At 41.9% G+C, this 20747-nt stretch overlaps 1 protein-coding gene across 1 annotated transcript; it reads right to left on the reverse strand.

Annotated features, from left to right (window-relative positions):
- Positions 1-9778: 9778 nt before the first annotated feature.
- Positions 9779-19839, reverse strand: LOC107688711 (serine/threonine-protein kinase SIK2-like). The gene is given in 14 exon segments (XM_016486444.1): positions 9779-12398; positions 12665-12890; positions 12993-13247; positions 13330-13555; positions 13879-13989; positions 14083-14232; positions 14625-14845; positions 14945-15068; positions 15362-15486; positions 15760-15921; positions 16364-16427; positions 18823-18951; positions 18954-19183; positions 19619-19839. Coding segments are annotated over 13 exon segments (2460 nt in total). The 5' UTR covers positions 19137-19183; positions 19619-19839; the 3' UTR covers positions 9779-11914.
- Between the last annotated feature and the right edge of the window lie 908 nt (positions 19840-20747).

A 20747-nucleotide genomic window follows, 5' to 3' on the forward strand; every position in this document is an offset into this window, starting at 1 on the left:
TATTTATATCCTTATAGTTATCATTCTTGTTGTGAACTGGGCCTTTAGGGAACAGAAAGCAAGACCTTGTGTTTGTTTGTTTTTTCATTCCACTTCCGTGCACCTGACATTTTTACACTCAAAACATGTGCCATGTGCTTACATGCATCACGTTTAGCAGAAAAATATTTACAATTTCAATCTGCCACAGAACATGGTCACTGTTTAGTGATTTAATGATGAAAATGAACGTACTGGTTTTAACCTTCAGGACAGCTATGACATGCTGCTTTGAAATACTTGATTCTGATTGGTCAGTCATGGCTTTCTGTGCTCAAATATGTTTATTATGACAGTTAAACCTTTTAGTTTGATTGTTGTCCAATATTTGCTATGTAGCACTCACTGTCTCTTTTTTCATTGAAATTCAAATCAATATTTCATGTCCATATTTGTAATTTTTGCTAAGTATAGCCATGGGAAAATGTTCACTCAGCTGCGATCCCCTTGGTAGAAAACGCATTTTCCCCCCTCCATCGTCGGGCCCTTAGAATCGTCCTAAATGATCCTGCGATAATGAGCTGCTGACTGTACATTATCTCTTACATGTTTCCCATTGGACGTTCAAAGTAAAGTTCTACAAATATCAGATATATCCCATAGCTGTTCACTCTTACCTGGACAACTGAGAACAGACTAAAAGCTAAAAGCATTTCTAAAATGACTTTGAAGTGTTTTCTCTGAGCATCCAGTCAAGAGCTGCTAGCCACTAGCTGCTAGTCTCCCAGCGCTGCACTACATGACCTCTGACAGATTCAACTCATCTCTCGGTCTTACTTATCTCAGCTTACAATCTTGGCCACTGCATGTCCCTGAAGCGAAAGATAGAGCGGTGCAGTACCAAAATACCTCTGACTATCCTACCATACACACAACTATTGCACTCTATAACGCATGTAATGTCATTACATCCACATGCTCGCCTCATTAAAGACAGCTTTAATCTGATACTCATCATATGCTATTGAACGTCCCAAGAGACATGTCAAGTGTTCAGCAATAAATGCATCCCTCACTTGATTATTCTTCAAAGAGAAAAACCAATGAACTGCTCAAATATGAAAGCCTTTTTCTTTACCTCTAGATAAGTTTGATTTGTTTAACATTATTTGGTCACAACATAATTCCCATTCCCCATTTTCTAAATGTGGAACATATAAATAATAAAACAATTAAGTTAACACTTTAGTATAGGGACCAGTTCTCACTATTAACTAGTTGCTTATTAGCATGCCTATTATTAACGTATTGGCTGTTTATTAGTGCTTATAAAGCACATATTCTGCATGACCATATTCTACATCCCTAATCTACGCAATGCCTAAACTTAACAACTACTAACTATTAATAAGCAGCAAATTAGGAGTTTATTGAGGCAAAAGTCATAGTTAATGGTTTGTTAATAGCGAGAATTGGAATTTAAAATAAAGTGTGACCAAAATTAATATTGACATTTGACAGGCAGCATCATGCAAAAAAAAAAAAAACAACTCAATTTTAGTCTACATATTGTTTAAGCTCATTATTTTAAATATTATAATCTATTTATTGTTATTTGACCTCAAAATAAAATATAAATGAAAGAAAAAGAAAAAAAATCAGAATAGAGGATATTGTATCATTTATACAATAAAATATATATTACATACATATTTGAATTATAAAATATCCTACATTCCATTATATATATATATATATATATATATATATATATATATATATATTACATATATATATATATATATAGTACATTTAGATGTTTAGATAATCCTGATAATCTAACATATAATAATTGAAAAGCATTTTGTTTTGGAGGAAACATGCTAATATTTACATTTTGCTCAGTGCAGGTGTACATTTTAATTTTCATAGCATTTCAAGACAATATTATGACATCTGATATTTACCTTTGACATTTATGAAATGAGGAAGCATGAAAAGTAGAAAACTGACGTCTGTTCCTGGTAACTGATGTTTTTCTGCAGGCCCTCATCATGAGATCAGCAGTCTAGCTATAATTTCAGAGAGATCTGGATATACACCCAAAGATATTTAAGGGAGCTTCATCAATCAGAGTCTGTGTGACAGAGGTTTTGACACGCTGTGAGCAGGCGTTTGAGCTTATGAGTTGGAGCAGGACATCCAGTCAGAATGATTGGCATGGACCGCTGGCTTTGGAGCTGAATGTATGAGCATGGAATTCCCAGACCAGATCAATGCGAGCTCTCTGGGCACAGAGCCACCCGCTAGCTTACGGCTGGAGCGATGAGCGCACACATGCTGGAATGTGTTTACATGTGCTCTGTCCTCCACTGTACCTGTGATCCTCTCCGCAGAAACTGTCACATTAGATTATATATTACAGACAGTTGTGTTTCACGCTAATTGTTATGTTTCTACTGGTTGCTCGGGTTTCTGAGTTGTTTACGGTCTGGAAATACATTTTGTTATTTAAACATGTTGTTGTATCACTGCAAAAAACAACAACAAAAAAAATCAACTTTCTCAAATCAGTATTTTGTTGTTTCCATTAAAATAACATAAATACTTAAGAAATACTTGAAGCAAAACTGCATGAGAAAATAAATGAGTTTTCAGAGAACACATCTTGAATTAAAGGGGTCATATGATGTTGCTAAAAAGAACATTATTTTGTGTATTTGGTGTAATGAAATGTGTTTATGCGGTTTAAGGTTAAAAAAACACATTATTTTTCACATACTGTACATTACTGTTTCTCCTCTATGCCCTGCCTTTCTGAAACGTGTTGATTTTTACAAAGCTCATTGGTCTGAAAAGCGAGGTGTGCTCTGATTGACCAGCTATCCAGTGCGTTGTGATTGGCCGAATACCTCAAGTGTGTGACAGAAATGTTACGCCCCTTACAAACACACAGCGTCACACACGGCGGGCTTGAGTGAGCGGTGGTCGGTGGGCTTGCGGCAACCAAATGTGACGACCCCGGGCTGGACTCTGCTTCGTCCACGGTGAAAGCCGATCCGGCGATCCACAGCACGAAGTTGATGTATTTCCTCAGCGACCAGCACGGATCAGCTCTAGGCATGACGAAGCGGATATCGTCCTCTTTTGGCAGGCCAAACAAAGTAGTTTCGCTTTCACAACGAACCACACAGCATCTCCACGACATGGCGGTGGCAACAAGAACAATACTACAGCGAGAATAAAAGTTACGCCTTCTTTCTTTGCGTGAACATTTGGGCGGCGTTATGCAAATCTTCCCACATCGTGACATAGACATGTGGGGGCGTGTTAGAACGAGCCGTTTTAGGTAGGCGTGGTTGACTTAACTTTTATAAAGAATATCTCTTTGGATTTGAGACTTTAGTCTTTGCAACTTTACAGATCTTCTTTATGCACCAAGAGCTTGTAACACTCCAAAGAGAAAGGAAAAATTTAAATCGCATCATATGACCCCTTTAAGTATTGTATATTTCTTATGCCACAAGAAGATTTACAGTTTCCTGTAACTTTTTTAAATAAATGTGTTGTTGTTGCAAAAAATGCTAATAATAATAATTCCATTGAAACTAAATAAATACTCGAAGTAGGCCTATATTGAATGAAGTACTGATTATTCTTACACCACAAGAAAATTGTTTAATAATTTCTTAGATCTATGCTTATGTAATGCCAGGCCAGCAGAGAGAGCCCTCGCCCGAGTATTGACTGTCACGCTCCCTCTGCTACCTCGTTGGTGACTTCCTGTTTGGCAGCCATAAAGCATGGCTTGCCCAAACACTCTCTGTGAAGTATTGCCAGTCTCACTGCCTTACAGAGCGTTCTATTACCCTTGCCTGTTGATATTGTGTATGACTTCTTGCCTGTTTGCTTCTATTACTGATTATCGGATTTTCCCTTTGTTTTGGCTGCCGATTGGACTGTTTGACTGTGTTTTGACAACTGCCTGTTTTCTGACGCTGATTCTGGATTTCCCTTCAAATAAACTTCTGCACATGGATTCTCACTCGGCTTTAGCCTCATCGTTACAGAATACTTCGCCTCCAATGAATCCAGCGGAAGTTACGGCGCTGCAAGCGGCGTTCGCCTATCAAAGCGAGGTACTCAAGGGCTACCAAAAACAAATTGAAGCCTGCAGTCCACCAACGAATACTTGACACATTATATTCGTTCACTTCCTCCACCCATGCCACAAACGGTAAGCCTTGCTATGCCTGATAAATTTGATGGTTCAGCGGATAAATGTAGAGGTTTTATCCGACAAGTAGAGATTTATTTTGACCACCAGAAAGACAAGTTTACTTCTGATAGCCGGAAATGTGCTTTTTTGATGACACTCCTTACGGGAAGAGCGATTACCTGGGCTGCTACTGTTTGGGAGTCTGATTCACTAATTCGTACCTCTTATGAATACTTTAAACAACAGCTACGTGATGTGTTTGAATATCCCGCTGGGGGCAGGGATATTTCGACGCAATTACTTCTTATGTCCCAAGGAAATCGTTCGGCAGCAGACTACGCAGTGGAGTTCAGAACACTGGCAGCACAGAGAGGATGGAATGATGTCTCGCTGAAAGCAGTTTTCCAGCGAAGTCTAACTCAGGAACTTCAAGCAGAACTGGCCTGCAAGGGTGAGACTTCAACTTTCTGAGTTCGTGAATTTAGCCATAAGGATTGATAACTTAATGAGAAATGCTCCTAAGAGAAAACCTGCTCATGGGTCGTTGTCAAGCACATCAACTTTTTCACAGTCACACTCAGTTCCCCTGGTCACCAATCAGGAACCTATGCAACTGGGTCTCTCAAGGCTCTCTGAGGAGAAGAGTTCGACGACGACAGCACAACTTGTGTTTGTATTGTGGAGAGGTCGGACATCATAGGTTGAAGTGTGCACACAAGAATCGGACGTTCTCCAATTCCACACCCTGGGTAAATATTGATCAGTTCTTTCTCCTGCCATTTAAAACACTCACCATTCCTGTTCAACTAGCTTCTGGTGAGAACTTAATTTTGTTAATAGCGCTGATCGACTCTGGAGCTGCCTTAAACCTCATTCACAAAGATATCGTCATCAAATACAACATTCCCACTCAATCTTGTAAACCACCTATCAAGATCCGAGCAGTTGATAACTCACCCATTGGAGATGGCATAACGGAACAAACTGACCCCATTCAACTCCAAGTCGGCCTGTTCCATCAAGAGGCTATCTTATTTTATGTAATCGACTCTCCAAGAAATGAAATCACCCTAGGCTTTCCTTGGCTATCAGTTCACGACCCAGTTATTTCCTGGCATCATGGTGAGTTAACCCACTGATCAAATTTCTGCTTAACCCATTGTATGCACTCTGATATTTCACCTCAATGCCTGTCTACCAGTGTTGAAAGCCTTGTCACCGCACAAACCACTAAAGTCCCAGACTGTTACAACGACTCTGCTGAGGTATTTAGCAAAGTGAAGGCCATCCAATTACCACCTCACCGTCCCTGGGATTGTGCTATCGATCTGCTTTCCAATGCCATGCCACCCAAAAGTAAAGTGTACCTGCCAACTCATAATAAAACCCAAGCTATGGAGAGTTACATTGAAGAAGCCTTAAACAATGGATTTATCCGCCCTTCGACATCTCCAACCGCTGCAGGTTTCTTCTTTGTAGAGAAGGACGGTGGACTTCGTCCTTGTATCGACTACAGAGGTTTGAATAACTTAACAGTCAAGTTCCGCTACCCACTCCCTCTGGTTCCAGCAGCCCTTGAGCAGCTCCGAGAGGCAAACATTTTTACTAAATTGGATTTAAGAAGTGCATACAACCTGATCCGGATCCACGTAGGGGATGAGTGGAAGACAGCCTTTCTCACCACTAGGGGGCACTACGAGTACCTCGTTATGCCGTATGGGCTAGCCAATGCTCCAGCTGTGATCCAGTCATTCATTAATGAGATACTTCGTGATCTGTTAAACCAATATGTGATAGCTTATATCGACAACATCTTAATCTATTCCAAGTCAGATGCCAAGCACATCCAACATGTCAAGATGGTTCTTTCACATCTCCTCGAGAATCAACTCTTTGTCAAGGCAGAGAAGTGTGAGTTCCACGTTTCACAAATGACATTTCTGGGGTATAACATCAGCCATCAAGGGGTAGAAATGGACGAGTCCAAAGTCAAGGCAGTCAGCAAATGGCCACAACCAACTACCATCAAGGAACTGCAGAGGTTCTTGGGCTTTGCTAACTTTTACAGATGCTTCATCCGCGGCTACAGCTCCATTGCCTCCTCGCTGACTTCTCTCCTCAAAGTTAAACCATCCAAACTGAAGTGGACAGGAGATGCAGCCAAGGCCTTCAATACCCTAAAGGTTAGCTTCACAACAGCACCCATATTACGACATCCAGACCCTAATCTCCCCTTTGTGGTCGAAGTGGACGCCTCTGACAGTGACATTGGAGCTGTACTCTCCCAGCGTCACTGACAACCTGATAAATTATATCCATGTGCTTTCTTTTCGAGAAAACTCACACAGGCAGAACGTAATTATGATGTTGGCAATAAGGAACTATTATCTATGAAGGCTGCCACTGAAGAGTGGAGACACTGGTTAGAGGGGGCAGTCCATCCATTCCAAGTTATCACAGACCACAAGAACCTGGAGTACATCAAAAGTGCCAAACGTCTGAATCCTCGCCAAGCTAGATGGTCCTTGTTTTTTACACGCTTCCAGTTTACAGTTCCATACAGACCCGGAATTAAGAACAGTGAAGCAGATGCTCTGTCAAGATGCCATGACTCTCCTGTCATTCCTGGTCCACCTGAAACTATACTGCCACCAACCGTCATCATCGCACCAGTTACTTGGGACATCATGGAGGAAATTCAACGAGCCCATCAGCAAGAACCACCACCAGCCGACTACCCCCCAACCAAGCATTACATACCTCAAGCTCTTCACCACAGAGTCATGCAATGGGTTCATACAACTCTATGTTCAGGTCATCCAGGGATCTCACGCACACTCAACCTGCTACAAAATTCTTTCTGGTGGCCCTCAATGAGTAGAGATGTTACAACGAGCCCATCAGCAAGAACCACCACCAGCCGACTACCCCCCAACCAAGCATTACATACCTCAAGCTCTTCACCACAGAGTCATGCAATGGGTTCATACAACTCTATGTTCAGGTCATCCAGGGATCTCACGCACACTCAACCTGCTACAAAATTCTTTCTGGTGGCCCTCAATGAGTAGAGATGTTACCGCTTATGTCAAGACATGTCAAGTTTGTGCCCAATCAAAGACCCCCAAAGAACTGCCCTCCGGCCTGTTACAACCACTACCCATGCCACAACGCCCCTGGACACATCTATCGATCGACTTCCTCACTGACCTACCTCCCTCTGATGGATTCACTACCATTCTGGTGATCATCGACCGGTTCTCTAAGTCATGCCGACTAATACCCCTCAAGGGTCTCCCGACAGCCATGGAAACGGCACAGGCTCTGTTCCACCATGTTTTCAGAATCTATGGCCTACCTGAGGACATAGTTTCTGACAGAGGAACTCAATTCACTTCACGAGTCTGGAAAGCTTTCTGCAAGCAACTTGACATAAACTTAAGCCTCACCTCAGGTTACCACCCTCAGTCTAATGGACAAGTTGAACGACTCATCCAGGAGTTTGGAATATATTTGCGGAGGTAATGTAGCCAGGAACAACATCGGTGGGCAGAATTCCTTCCATGGGCCAAATATGCTCAAAATTCCCTGACACATTCTTCTACAGGATTAACCCCCTTCCAATGCGTTCTGGAATATCAGCCTGTCCCAGCAGTGGACGACTGGATCAGGCATAGTGAGAGGGTGTGGGACAGTGCTCACATCCATCTACAAAGGGCTGTCAGGACACAAGGTTTCCAGGCCAACCGACGACGCCGTCCGCACCCTCCCTACCAACCAGGACAGCGGGTCTGGCTCTCCATGAGGGACCTCAATCTACGGCTACCTAACAGGAAGCTAAGCCCCAGGTATGTTGGCCCTTTCAAGATCATTAGACAAATCGGTTTCCAGGCCAACTGACGATGCCGTCCGCACCCTCCCTACCAACCAGGACAGCGGGTCTGGCTCTCCATGAGGGACCTCAATCTACGGCTACCTAACAGGAAGCTAAGCCCCAGGTATGTTGGCCCTTTCAAGATCATTAGACAAATCAATGAAGTCACTTACCAGCTTGAGCTTCCTGCCACTTATCTTATCTCTCCTTTTCATGTATCTCTCCTCAAACCCTTTCACCTGGACGCTGACCCCAACACCGAGCATCAAGAGCCACCACCACCGTTGGAAATAGACGGATCGCCTGCCTATAAGGTCAATATGTTGCTGGACTCTAGGCTTAGAGGGGGTCAGCTCCAATATCTGGTGAATTGGGAGGGCTACGGGCCTGAGGAGAGATCTTGGGTCATCTTGGCACCTGACATTCTAGATCCATCACTCATCGAGGAATTCCACAGAGCCAGACCCGACCGACCAGCTCCACGACCACGGGGACGTCCACGTTGAGCGCCAGGAGTCGCTCCTAGAGGGGGGGGTTCTGTAATGCCAGGCCAGCAGAGGGAGCCCTTGCCCGAGTATTGACTGTCACTCTCCCTCTGCTACCTCGTTGGTGACATCCTGTTTGGCAGCCATAATGCATGGCTTGCCCAAACACTCTCTGCGAAGTATTGCCAGTCTCACTGCCTTACCGAGCGTTCTATTACCCTTACCTGTTGATATTGTGTATGACTTCTTGACTGTTTGCTTCTATTACTGATTATTGGATTTTCCCTTTGTTTTGGCTGCCAATTGGACTGTTTACTGTGTTTTGACAATTGCCTGTTTTCTGACACTGATTCTGGATTGCCCTTCAAATAAACTTCTGCACATGGATTCTCACTCGGCTTTAGCCTCATCGTTACAGCTTAAAACAAGAAAAAAGGGAAATAAAAAAATCAGTAATTAAAAAAAACAATTTAAAGATGATGATTATTATTGTTATTTTAGATATTTGACTCTAAATAAACATACATTAAAAAAAAATTACGATTTTTTTGCATTGCAGGATTTAGGTATATGTATATAGCATTTTGTACATGTAAATTTGTAGTTAAATAATAATCATGCATTTAGATAATCCTGATAATCTTATATATGATAAAGGTCTTCAAAGAAAAAATAGGCATTTTGTTTTGAGGAAACATGCTTAATATCAGTTATTCAATAACACTGATTCATACTTTTATGTAACTAGATGATGTTTTAAATTGATATCTTTAATAGAAAAGTGGAATTCCATTAAAACAAATGGAACCCCCCAAAAATGTGAGGAAAAACACATCTAAAAACAGAAATAAATTTCAAGAGTTGATTTTTTTATTCAAATAAATAGCCACATAAATAAAACTTCATCTCTCATATACTTTCACACAGCCATGTACAATCACACATACAGCAAGCAAGCACATCAGGGAAATATATATATATATATATATATATATATATATATATATATAAAAAACAGAACAGAACAGTTCAGCATCAAAACATAGTGTTTCAAAAGTAACTACAGACTTGTCTATACCTGCAGTGGAAATAAACACTATTTTCAAAAGCAACTGTCATCATAAAGTGCATAATTGTCAAACAGCAAATGAAATGAAAGTATAAAATGGGGTGTTTGAACTAACAAAAAGCATAAGATACACAACTCTGCAGCTTTCTGACATCCTAAAACTTAAAAAAAAAAAAAATCACCACCACTGGATTTGTTCAGACAAAGGCACAAGTTTGGTGGTGGGTGAAAAAGGAAAGAGGTGTTAACACTGTTTCTTACATCACCTTCAACAGCTTTACCTTCAACACATCTTTACCTGCACTGATTTCAAACACTGTCGTTTTATGACCCAATCTGGAAACACAGTACAGATTTTTTTCTAATCTACTAAAAACCATTGCACAAATATGTCAAATTCACAAAACACAGACATGCAACAGGATCATTTACAGCTATAAAAACTTCAAGCAAATGGAGCTTCAACAATGGTAACATACGATTATGTCATATAAATTGCACACAAACCCAGAAACACTTCTGAAATCTACTTCTAGCACCTAGATTGTAAGCTAAAAAAAAACATTATAAAATTCTAATCTATTGCTACAAGACATCTTCAGCTATGTGTGTCTGCATCTGTGTGTGCATTTTAATAATAAAAAAAAGTATACGAGTATGTAAATGCATGGCGTTTCTGAGAAAGCGAGAACCTAAAACGATTGCTTATCAAATATTTGTTAACTAGAGGAGGCTGCTACTTTTTACATCTGAGCAGTACGACTGCTTTTGGGAGATTTAAATGTGCTACGCTTTAATAAAAGGAGAGCTTTTCACCACCGTGACATCTGTAGAAAAGTGTATGTTTCTCTTGATCTTCCCTGCGCTCTCTCTTTGGCTTTTCCTGTAATTTTTATAGTTCTGCCGTTCTACAAAGCCAGCCTGGATGCAAAGGCAACCTGTGTCAACAAGCTGTACAAAATGGCCAGACTCTATGCTAATGCAGAATACATTATTAAAATCACCTCGTACATACAATCATTACAAACAGAAAAAAAGCATGCTCTATAAAAGAAATAATAAAATAGCATTATCAGGCATGAAGTACCTTTTGCTTTCCTACAACAGCTTCCTCTCCTGGTTCTACATTTCAATGTGAAATATTGCACTATACTCATATTCTTTGTTCACTGTTTAAAAAAAGAAGGAAAAAAGCTAATTTACACCATTAACGAGGGTCATGGGTTCAAGACATTGTAATGGGCCTAACTTCTTCTCATACAGTGTGTGTTGAGATACAGCCTTTTGAGGTGAAAGATCAGTTATTGAGGAGGTAGTGAACTGATGGAAGAGGAGTCTTGATGGACCAAAACTGAACGGCTTGGCCGGACAATGTCTCCTAATTTCATTAAGTCATTGGTAGGTGCACATTTGTATGATCATAATTGTCTAGTGTCTTTGTATGCATGTGACTAAACATGAAGCAGCATTAAAGTCATTGTCACAGACAGCGAAAACCCAAAGACCTGGTCTAATAAACACTATGCAGTACCTCTTGTGCTTATATCTAGCTTACTTTCATTTGTCTTGACGTTCCCCTTATGCTAAGGCGCCTCTTCATTGCACACACATCATTGGAAGCATAGTGTGGCTAGTTTGCGCATATTTTCACATCACAGGTGAAATGACAGTATTTTTTTCTTAGTTTTGGAGGTATGGATAAGTCAGATACTGCATTTTGTTTCAAGAACGTCTAGGAAAGAAATCAACGAGGCAAAAAAAGCAATCAACTTTGGTCTTCTCTGGAGATGTAAAACACAAAATAAAAAGATCTGAAAGGAAATCATTGGAAAAATCTATAAGGAAGACATCACGTCTTATTTTCATACTTGTATCAAGGATAAACAAGCGTCTCTGACATAATCATTCGCGATTGTGGAGGCCAGTTTTACGTATGAGTGGACCCACTCACAAATGGATGAAAACTCACACTATTCAGTTCCTTGTTCAGCGACCTGTCCTTTATTGCTGTGTGGACAGGAGCACCTGGCAAGGGTCATGGGCTCAATGAAGAGGTTGGTTATTGCTTCTTCTTATTTTCTCTGGTCATTCCAACACACGTAGACACAATCGTGGAATTGTGTGTCCAGAGAGAGTCTCTCCTTTGCATTAGAAAACTATTGAGAGCATCATCATAATGAGATACTTTCAAGTTCTGACGCTCAACACCATTGGCACACTCTGGAGTAAGAGTGGTGGAAGCAGTCAGCATCACTCTAAGACCTTCTTCAAAGTCTTCAAAGCCTTCTTTACTTGACCATGACACAGCTGCTGAGTTGCTGCTTTTGACCAGCACAGACCAGCTCCTGGACATCAGGTTCAGGCTTGATGCTGGTGCTCAGGCTCCAAGTGCCCTGATGGGGCAAGAAGGAGAAAAGTTCCTGGGATGGGATGGTGGGCTGGATCTGCAGGTGCTGTGGGGACTGAGGGTGGAGATGTGGCCGCTGGCTGATGTGTAGACGAGCCTCCAGAAGATGGGCAGCAGATGCCACGGGAGACAAGGACGAGGAAGAGGAGTCAAGAGACTGCTGCTGCTGCCACAGGTTGTGCTGGAAGGTGATGGGGGTCTGCTGGCATGGAGGGAGAATAGGTTGAGTCGGGGGGTTGGAAAAGAGAGTGGCAGGGGCGAAGAGATTGTTGGAGGGAGGAGATGAGGAGTGGGATTGTGAGAGGAAGAGCACGGGCTGCTGAGACTGGACTTGGGGCTGAGGCTGGTGCTGGATCTGCAGCATCCTGTATGATGAAAGAACAACAGAGTTTAGGTGTATTCAAGAAATGTACCAACCCTGTTCCTGGAGGCACCTCAACAGTACACATTTTGAATGTCTCCTTTTTCTAGGAGTCTCTACTAATGAGCTGATTCAGGTGTGTTTGATTAGGAAGAATTCAAAATTGTGGAGTACTGGGGTGGCACCAGGAACAGTGTTGGGAAACACTGATGTTTCCAATCTTCAGCAATCTGGGATATCTATGGGAAATATATATCTATTTCCTCTCACCTTTGCTGGTGCAGAACTTCCTCCAGCATGCTGCGACGCTCGCGGGGGCCGCTGGAGCTCTGGAGGCTTGAGGGAGTGCACATAGTTGGGCCGAGAGACCCCCGGCTGCCTCTGGAGCATGAGGTTGGAGGGCACACCTGTCGTGCCAGACCTTTGATCTTGTTCAACCCCAGCAGGCCTTTCGCACGAGTGTTCTTCCTCAGCTGCTGTCTGAACGCCTTCAGCCCTACAGAAATAATCACAGACCGGTTAGAAACTACTTAGCCATGTGATTCTATAAAGCTGGCACATGTGCTTTAACATAAATTTTTAATTTAATGAAACTCACCCTGTGTTACGGAGGTGTCTGAAGCCCTACGCCCCTCTTGGAAGCTGGCTGCAAGCATACTGCCTTGGTTCTGCAAGAGAAGGTTGGAGGAAAGAGCGAGGGGCATCCCAGCAGGGGCTGATGCCTCCGAGCCACTATTGGAGGCAAGCAGTGATGAAAGAGCCCCTACAGCCGTGGAGAGAGCCGGGTTGGTGTTCGAGGAGGACTTCAGACAGCTGTCAGAAGAAGCACCGTCCGAGGGGCTAACCACAATACCTGAGAGAAGATGACATGTAATTAGCAACCAGATCCTTGCATTAAGTCCTTCATTTTAGCCTAATATTAACATTTCACTTACAAGGTGGATTGCACTGGTGGAATCGAGCGGAGACCTCTGCAAGCGTGTGCCTTCGGGAGGTGGTGCTGGGCAAATGGGGCAGCTGGACCTGCAGCATCCCCTCTTCCTCGTCAAGGTCACGAGGTCGCACCTCCTCACTTATTGTGGTCTCTAGCAGACTGTTGGGGGAGATGGATCTGTTCCACAGGAGCCCGTTCAGGCTGGCCTCCACCGGGCACACCACGCGCTGAGGAAGGGAGGGAGGCATTCACATTAGCTGTCTCTAATGGAGGAGGGGGATTGGGGCTGCACTGCATATCTGCAATATGAAACAGGACAGGGAGTCTATTTACTGAGCAACTAGGAAGAGAGGGGTCTAGAGCAGGGGTGGGCAACTCTTGTCCTCGAGGTCTACTGTCCTGTATATTTTAGCTCCAAATCTACCCAAACACAAAGCTTGTTCAGGTAAGTTTAATCAGGGTTGGAGCTAATCTCTGCAGGACAGTGGACCTCAAGTTCCCCACCCTTAGTCTAGAGAGGGATTACGTCAAGCTCAAGGGAAGTACTGACCTGAAACAGGCCTCCTTGTTCACATTCCAGCTCTGAATGTACAGGAGTGTTCACCTTGGTGGCGACAGGGAAGGCTGAGGTTCTGAAGCTGTCAGACGACTCCATGATCACCTTGAAAGTAAGATGGACAGAGGAAGAGCTGAGTTAGCACAGGGAGATTTCATCTCAAACAGGAAACTGTCTTGGCCTCACTTCGACACTCACCTCTGGGATGGAGGAATCGGACGCCGTCCTCGACCTCTGATTCCAGGCCCCGCATTGGCGGCTCAGCTGTTGGCTTCGGTGCTCCTTCACTCTTTCTAGCAGCAGGTAATAGATTGCTGAGAAGTGGTTGTAGCTACTGTTCTGGAGAGACTGTGGAAAGCAATCGAAAAACTGTTTTAGACACAGTGACCATACTGAGCGTCACTTTAACAGGTGTAGTGAAACGCAGGCAGCCTGCGTCAAGAATGAACTTCTTAAGGGATATTACCGAAAGCTAAAAGCAACACAGCATGGCAGTTTTCAAAACAGATGCTACTGTGTTTATCCTTTCTGTGCCAACAGAAGGACATATTTAAAGCCATGGGAAGCTGGATAGGGTGTTGTTTTTATTCTGAGGTGACAAATTGACAATTTATGTCCTTCGAACAACATTAACCCTTGCTCTGGTAAACACGCCCTTCCCTGCTGGAAATAACTAACCCCGTACTGTTTGTAACATATATAGAGACACGCGTCTCCACTGTATGCGCCCCTTTTCTCACCTCCACAGTCCTCTGTCTGTCAATGCCGAGGGTCTGCATGATACCCAAGACGGGTTCACTGTAGTCTCCCAGGTTGGAGTTGTAGTCAGTGAGGAACAGGGAAAGGGTCTGGTGGGGCGCACTGGGATCCGCAAGCATCCAGCGGTGCTGCTTGATCTGAGCCACGCTGATCCGCTTGGCTGGGTCGACAACCAGCATCTTTCGAATCAGATTTTCACAGTCTGGACAAGGAGACAAGGAGACAAGGAGATCTCGGTCAAAAATGGTTTTCTTATGAGGATGCAGCATTGTATGTGAAAAGAGGGAGCGAAGAGCTGTACCTTGTGACATGAAGAATGGTATTCTGAAGCGGCCCTCCGTCACTCTCTGTCTCAGAGCTGGAAGACTGTCCCCATCAAAGGGCAGGGACCCGCACACCAACACATACAGAACAACACCTAGACTCTGTGAAAGAGACATATTTGTAGTATGTATTAGATTTGCATTTATCCCAGTGCTTGCAAGGCAGCAAATAATAGTGTTCTATATTATATTCAATATGCAAATAGGTGTAAGCTAAAGGACCAGCTGCAATTTAGAATGCAAAGTAGATAATGACATCATTGAAATTGGTTAATTTATAAATGCTAAACAGCTAAGCAGTGCTTTTATAATTTCATAATGATAATTTTATAATTATAATTTCATTTTCAGCAGCTGTGTAAGACATCAGGTGAAAATCATAATGATAAACATACCCATATGTCTAACTGTGGCCCCTCATACTCCTTCCCCTCAAAGACCTCGGGGGCAGCATATGGTGGGCTTCCACACCACGTGGAAAGAGGCTCTCCGGCATTATAGAAGTTTCCAAATCCAAAATCTGAAAGAAATGGAAGAGAATTGAATTCTTTGTTGATGAAAAGTCCGATTACTCATAAAACTCATGTAAATGGCATACAGTCCTTATATAAAACCCTGTAATGAATGACTTGTGAGAATCAGACTGGTTTGATTACTTAATTTTATTACTGATCCTAACTGTGAATTCTGTAATTACTTTATTTTTAGGACACTCACAGTCTGGCTATGGGAAGTGTTTATGAACAGCACACATCAATACGTGAACCCTTAAAAGCTTCTTTTCTTTGCTCACCTGCCAGCTTGATGTTCATGTTGGCATCTAGCAGCAGGTTTTCAGTTTTGAGGTCTCTGTGGACTATGTGGTGTCGGTGGCAGTAGTCCACCGCCGTCAGAATCTGCCAAAACTTCTTACGAGCCTCGTTTTCACTCATCCTTCCGTTGGACGTCAGATAGTCTGTAAAAAAGAGGATGGCTTAGGAAGGGAGGAGACATCGCCTTAAAAAACACCATATAAAGACAGAACCAAGCCTACGGTTTATCTGGGGAGACAGCCATTGTTTTTTTTAAAGGCTGAGTATATGACAGGTGAAGAGACAGATATGTTATACTGTTTAAATCCCTAGGTGGTGAGGACAAGCAGAGGTACAGCAGCTTATCCCTTTTACATAGTTACATAAAGCTTGAAAATACAACACCTGTCTCGCTCTGTGCTCACTCACTGACTCACTGCTCTGACGGCTGTGTTGATCTAAATAATTCTCTCCCCGTCAGACCTCATTATCCACAACAACTGGACAAGAGGTTTTGGGAGAGCCACAGACGTCAAAAACAATAGACGCCCGTCAGTCTTTTCACAGATTAATTAGTCATTCATTTACAAAAGTGTTTCCACTTACCAAACATTTCTCCATTTTTTGCATACTCTGTCACGATGTACAGCATGTCTTTGGTCTCCATGACCTGTAAAGACAAAAAACATAATAGAATTTAAAAAAGAATCAATTAATCACATTATCATATTATCACATTTTGCTATTTCTTTAAACATTTTGTGCATGTAGCTTTGATGAAGTAATACTGAGAGATGCATTGAATATTGGAAGTTAATTTATAAAATATAGAACCATTTAAAATGGTTTAATAATGCAGTAATATACACATAAAAAATCAACAAAATATATGTTTTATTATACATTCATTTAAATTGTAATGTCAATGTACATTTTATGCATCAACAAGCCAACTGTCTGATCTCTACTTCTCTTTCAAACCAAATTTAATTTCTGTCAACTTCTATCATAGTTTTTGTTGTTCATACATGACAGGTTAGTTTGTAATGATATGTACCATTGCATAAGAGTGTACCCAAGCATTTCCTGAATGCCCTGAGCACACACACACACACACACACACACACACACACACACATACGCATGTCTTTCTCAGATGCCTGCCAGTACCACTGAAGCAGCTAATGACAGCTGAAACTTTATCTTCACCAACCCGTTTCTTTTGAACCATAAAATGTTCAACACATAAGACCTAGTTTGAGCACAAAGGCATCCAGTGACACAAAAGGAACTGTAGTTCAACAATTAATAGCGTACGAAATTATAAAAGAGAGGGTGTATGATGTCCTCACCCTTTATGGGAATGTCCCGTAAGTTCCCGGCAGAAGCCTGAGGGAGAAATACTAAACGCTGCATGTTGCACTACCAGAAAGAGTTGCACAACAGATTCTATGCTGTCCTCTTTTTCTCCTGCTGAGAAAACCTGTGTAATCATCCATATAAGCGCTCAGACTTAAGATACTTCAGGTCAATGCGTAACATAACGTGTCATGACCCACGTAGTCAGGCTGTACAACAGCAGGAAAAGGGTCTTTATCTTTAGATAAACCCAGCATCCAAAAACTTCAGCCTTTAGTGTCAACCCAGAGGTGCCAATGATGTCATAGCTTCCTTAGAAACCCCATCCTGTTCGGCCCACAGAGACGTCTCCTTCCGTCACGAATGCAGAGGGAGATGAGTGAAGGAAACTATTGATAGTTCTGAATACAGTGTGTCTGAAATGAATGAGAAGCTAAAGGCAATAAAAGGACTGTTTGTACAAGGTGCATGAGAACAGAAACAGTTTATCATGAGAGGTCATAGGTCACTAGTTCTACATTTTTCATCTCAAGGGCTTTTTGCTTTAAATAAACAGGGCTTCAGTTGTGAAAGGAGAGGTGCGTTTGAGGTTATCTGACACTAAACCGGGATCAAACCGAAAGCTGAAAATCCAGGACGCTTTCGTGAAGGATTCTTACTGACGCTGCAGTCATCAGCTTATATGTTGGATGACATTAGGATATGTTTTAATTAATTAATATGAAAGATTATGCTGAAGGAATGGCCCATCAAGCTCATATCGCTGCTGCTCACTTTCCAAAAACTTGTGTCTCTTACAAATGTGAGAGGTCAGATCCAAAGAAGTGGAGGTGTGATGTTATTCCCAAGGATTTTAGCTTCTTGTAACCTCAGTTCTTAGTATAATCTGCAAAATGCTAATCTCTGAACAAAACAAACTTAAATTGTACAGGCTATGAGAGAAAGAATGTGCTGACATATTAGCACCCTGTATTAGCCTGCCACTGTTTGCATGAATGTGCAAGCCAAACTATGGTGACAAAACAAGCCCAGGGATCAAATCAGATTGTACTTCTTAGAGATTTTTCCTCTGGCTAGCTTCACGTGACTCTGCAGACACATTGCATTTGACTTTCACCAGCGCTAATTAAGTCGGAGATTTAGACCCTGTATCCTTATGTCCAACACACTCTCTATTTTTCTGTCTCTCATTCCCAGACAAAAACTTACATTTTGGACACAGATTAGTCTCATTTTAAAAACATATTTAATAAACAATGTGATTAAAAAGCCAACAAATCACTTCAAAACATCCAAATTGCAACTATAAAGTTCCATTGTTAGAGAAACCGTGCAGTTGTTACCATCAGAATCTTTTTTTCTACTTTTAAAATTACTCTGTTTGGTGTAAGCTATTATATATTTTTAATTCAATAAAACCAGCAACCTGACGAAACAGATTTAACAGTGTAATGCAGTGGACAGTTGCTATGCAGAAGCTATACATTGCACACTATCCAGATGTACTTCCAGAGAAGAGCACCTCACCATTTGCCTGACCAACACTTAGACATTCACTCACCATTAAACCACACTCTCTCTGTGTCACCGATCATGCTAAAATACACAACACTCCCTCAGTTTAACTGACATTAATCCAGGCATTTTAACAGGGAAGCCTTTGTAATTATAGCATCATTATTAACTTTACAAGTCCTATAACTTACCTGATAGAGCTTTATGATGTGAGGGTGATTGAGCAGCTTCATAATCTGAACCTCCCTGTAGATTTTCTCCAAGTTGGTCGAGTTTAGTCTTGTTTTATCAATTATTTTAATTGCAACCTGCATAAAAATACAACAAAATGCGCATTTAGAAATGCAGCAGTACAATGCAGAATATTGTACACTATTATTATTATTGGGCTATTATTATTATTATTATGATTATTTACTAATTTGTAGTAGAAGCCGACCTGCAGAGGCCTGGCCTGGGAACAACTCGACTGAGAGCCCGCGCTGCTGTCCGTCATTCTAACCATGATGCCGGTTTTGTGTGTGCCGAAGCACAGCGATAACTTTAATTTATCTGCATAAACCAGAAACTGTACGTTATAAATGCGCACGAATACTACTGAACTTGAGCGACAAATTTACAATCATTATTATTACTATTCATTATTAACAATAATTCTTACGCATGCGATCCCATCACAACCTTCACAAAACAGCAGCTATACGGTTACTTTACAGGCTAAATCATTGAATAAATATATTTAAACATTTTATTTTAAGATGCACTGACATATAACACATTTTAACTCACTTCAAAGCAAGTTAATGGCATTGTAACAGTCATTCAAATTGTAGCCAGGAACTTCAGACTAAACGCACAATGGGGCTAACAGGTAAAACCAGCGCAAATTAAAAATAAATAAACAAAAACAAATCTAGGTAGGCTATATAAGGACAAAGTGTATATCTGTTTTGTCATGGGAAATATCAAAAGCGAAGGTACTCTTACCTTTAACACACGAATAAATTCCACCTCCTTCCACAGTACAAAAGATTGTTTAAATCTGCATTTACAAGTCATTCCTTATGCAACTCTTGATGGGAAAACTTGTTTTTGTTTTTACTCTTGTCTTCTATGTACAGCGATACACACTTTGACGGAGCGCGCTACTATGTACAAGGTGAGGCTCCGCTCTTGAGCAGCTCTGCTGGCGCGAGGCGAGAGCTACAGGCTCGTGCTGTGATGAGGAGCCCCGCCTCTCCTCCTCTTGCCATAACACTGGTACCCGCCTCATTAACGTCACACTCGCGTCAGAGCTCGGAGCGGGGCGAGCGCACAAGGCAGAAGTTGCCGAGCAACCGTGCGGCTCGTCGTGCGGTGACGCCAGTGCTGATGGAGGGGTTGCTTGGAGATGAGGACGATGACGCCAGTGGCGGAGAAGTGGAGAAGTGTCGCCTCTCTCAAGCTGTTGGCGTGATGGAGGCTCGGAGGCTCTGCTCCACCTGCTGGAAGGCATGCGCACTCCGCGAGCTGTCAGCTTGCTTGACATGCTTGTGTTATTTGAGGAATACAAAGAATGAATTATGATTGTGCTGCGCGGACGCAAAGGAGAATGCATGTTTGTTTTGGAGAGATGGGGTTCATCTGAATACCCAGTATACATTATTAACCCCTAAAAGAAACATGCGGGCAACTTTTTGTACACACATCTACAGTGATGCCATAGGAGAACAATTGTTGGTTCCCAAAAGAACCTTTCCGTGAACAGTTCCTACATTTTAAAAATCTAAAGAACCGTTTTTTTTACTGTAAAGAACCTTTTCTGCATTTGAAAGTTTCCATAGATGTGCAAGGCTCTTCATAGAACCATTGATGCCAATAAAGAACCTTTATATTTAGGAGTGTAGTTCACTTTTATTTTGCAATTTTAATGGGGGGTTTTGATTAATTTGTCATTAGATGTATATAGGGGTCAAATGTAATTGTTTTTCACTTTCCATCTGTTGTTTAAATACATACTGTATAGGCTAGCTTAAATATCATGTTCTGATGGGCATTTAGTAAGAAAGTAAATAGCAAGCTGTCATTTAGCAAATACTTTTATCTATAGTGATTTATTAGTGTAATAGAGCGACAG

The sequence above is a fragment of the Sinocyclocheilus anshuiensis genome, unplaced genomic scaffold (genome assembly GCF_001515605.1).
Source record: "Sinocyclocheilus anshuiensis isolate Anshui unplaced genomic scaffold, SAMN03320099.WGS_v1.1 scaffold9, whole genome shotgun sequence".
NCBI classification, from domain to species: Eukaryota; Metazoa; Chordata; class Actinopteri; order Cypriniformes; family Cyprinidae; genus Sinocyclocheilus; species Sinocyclocheilus anshuiensis.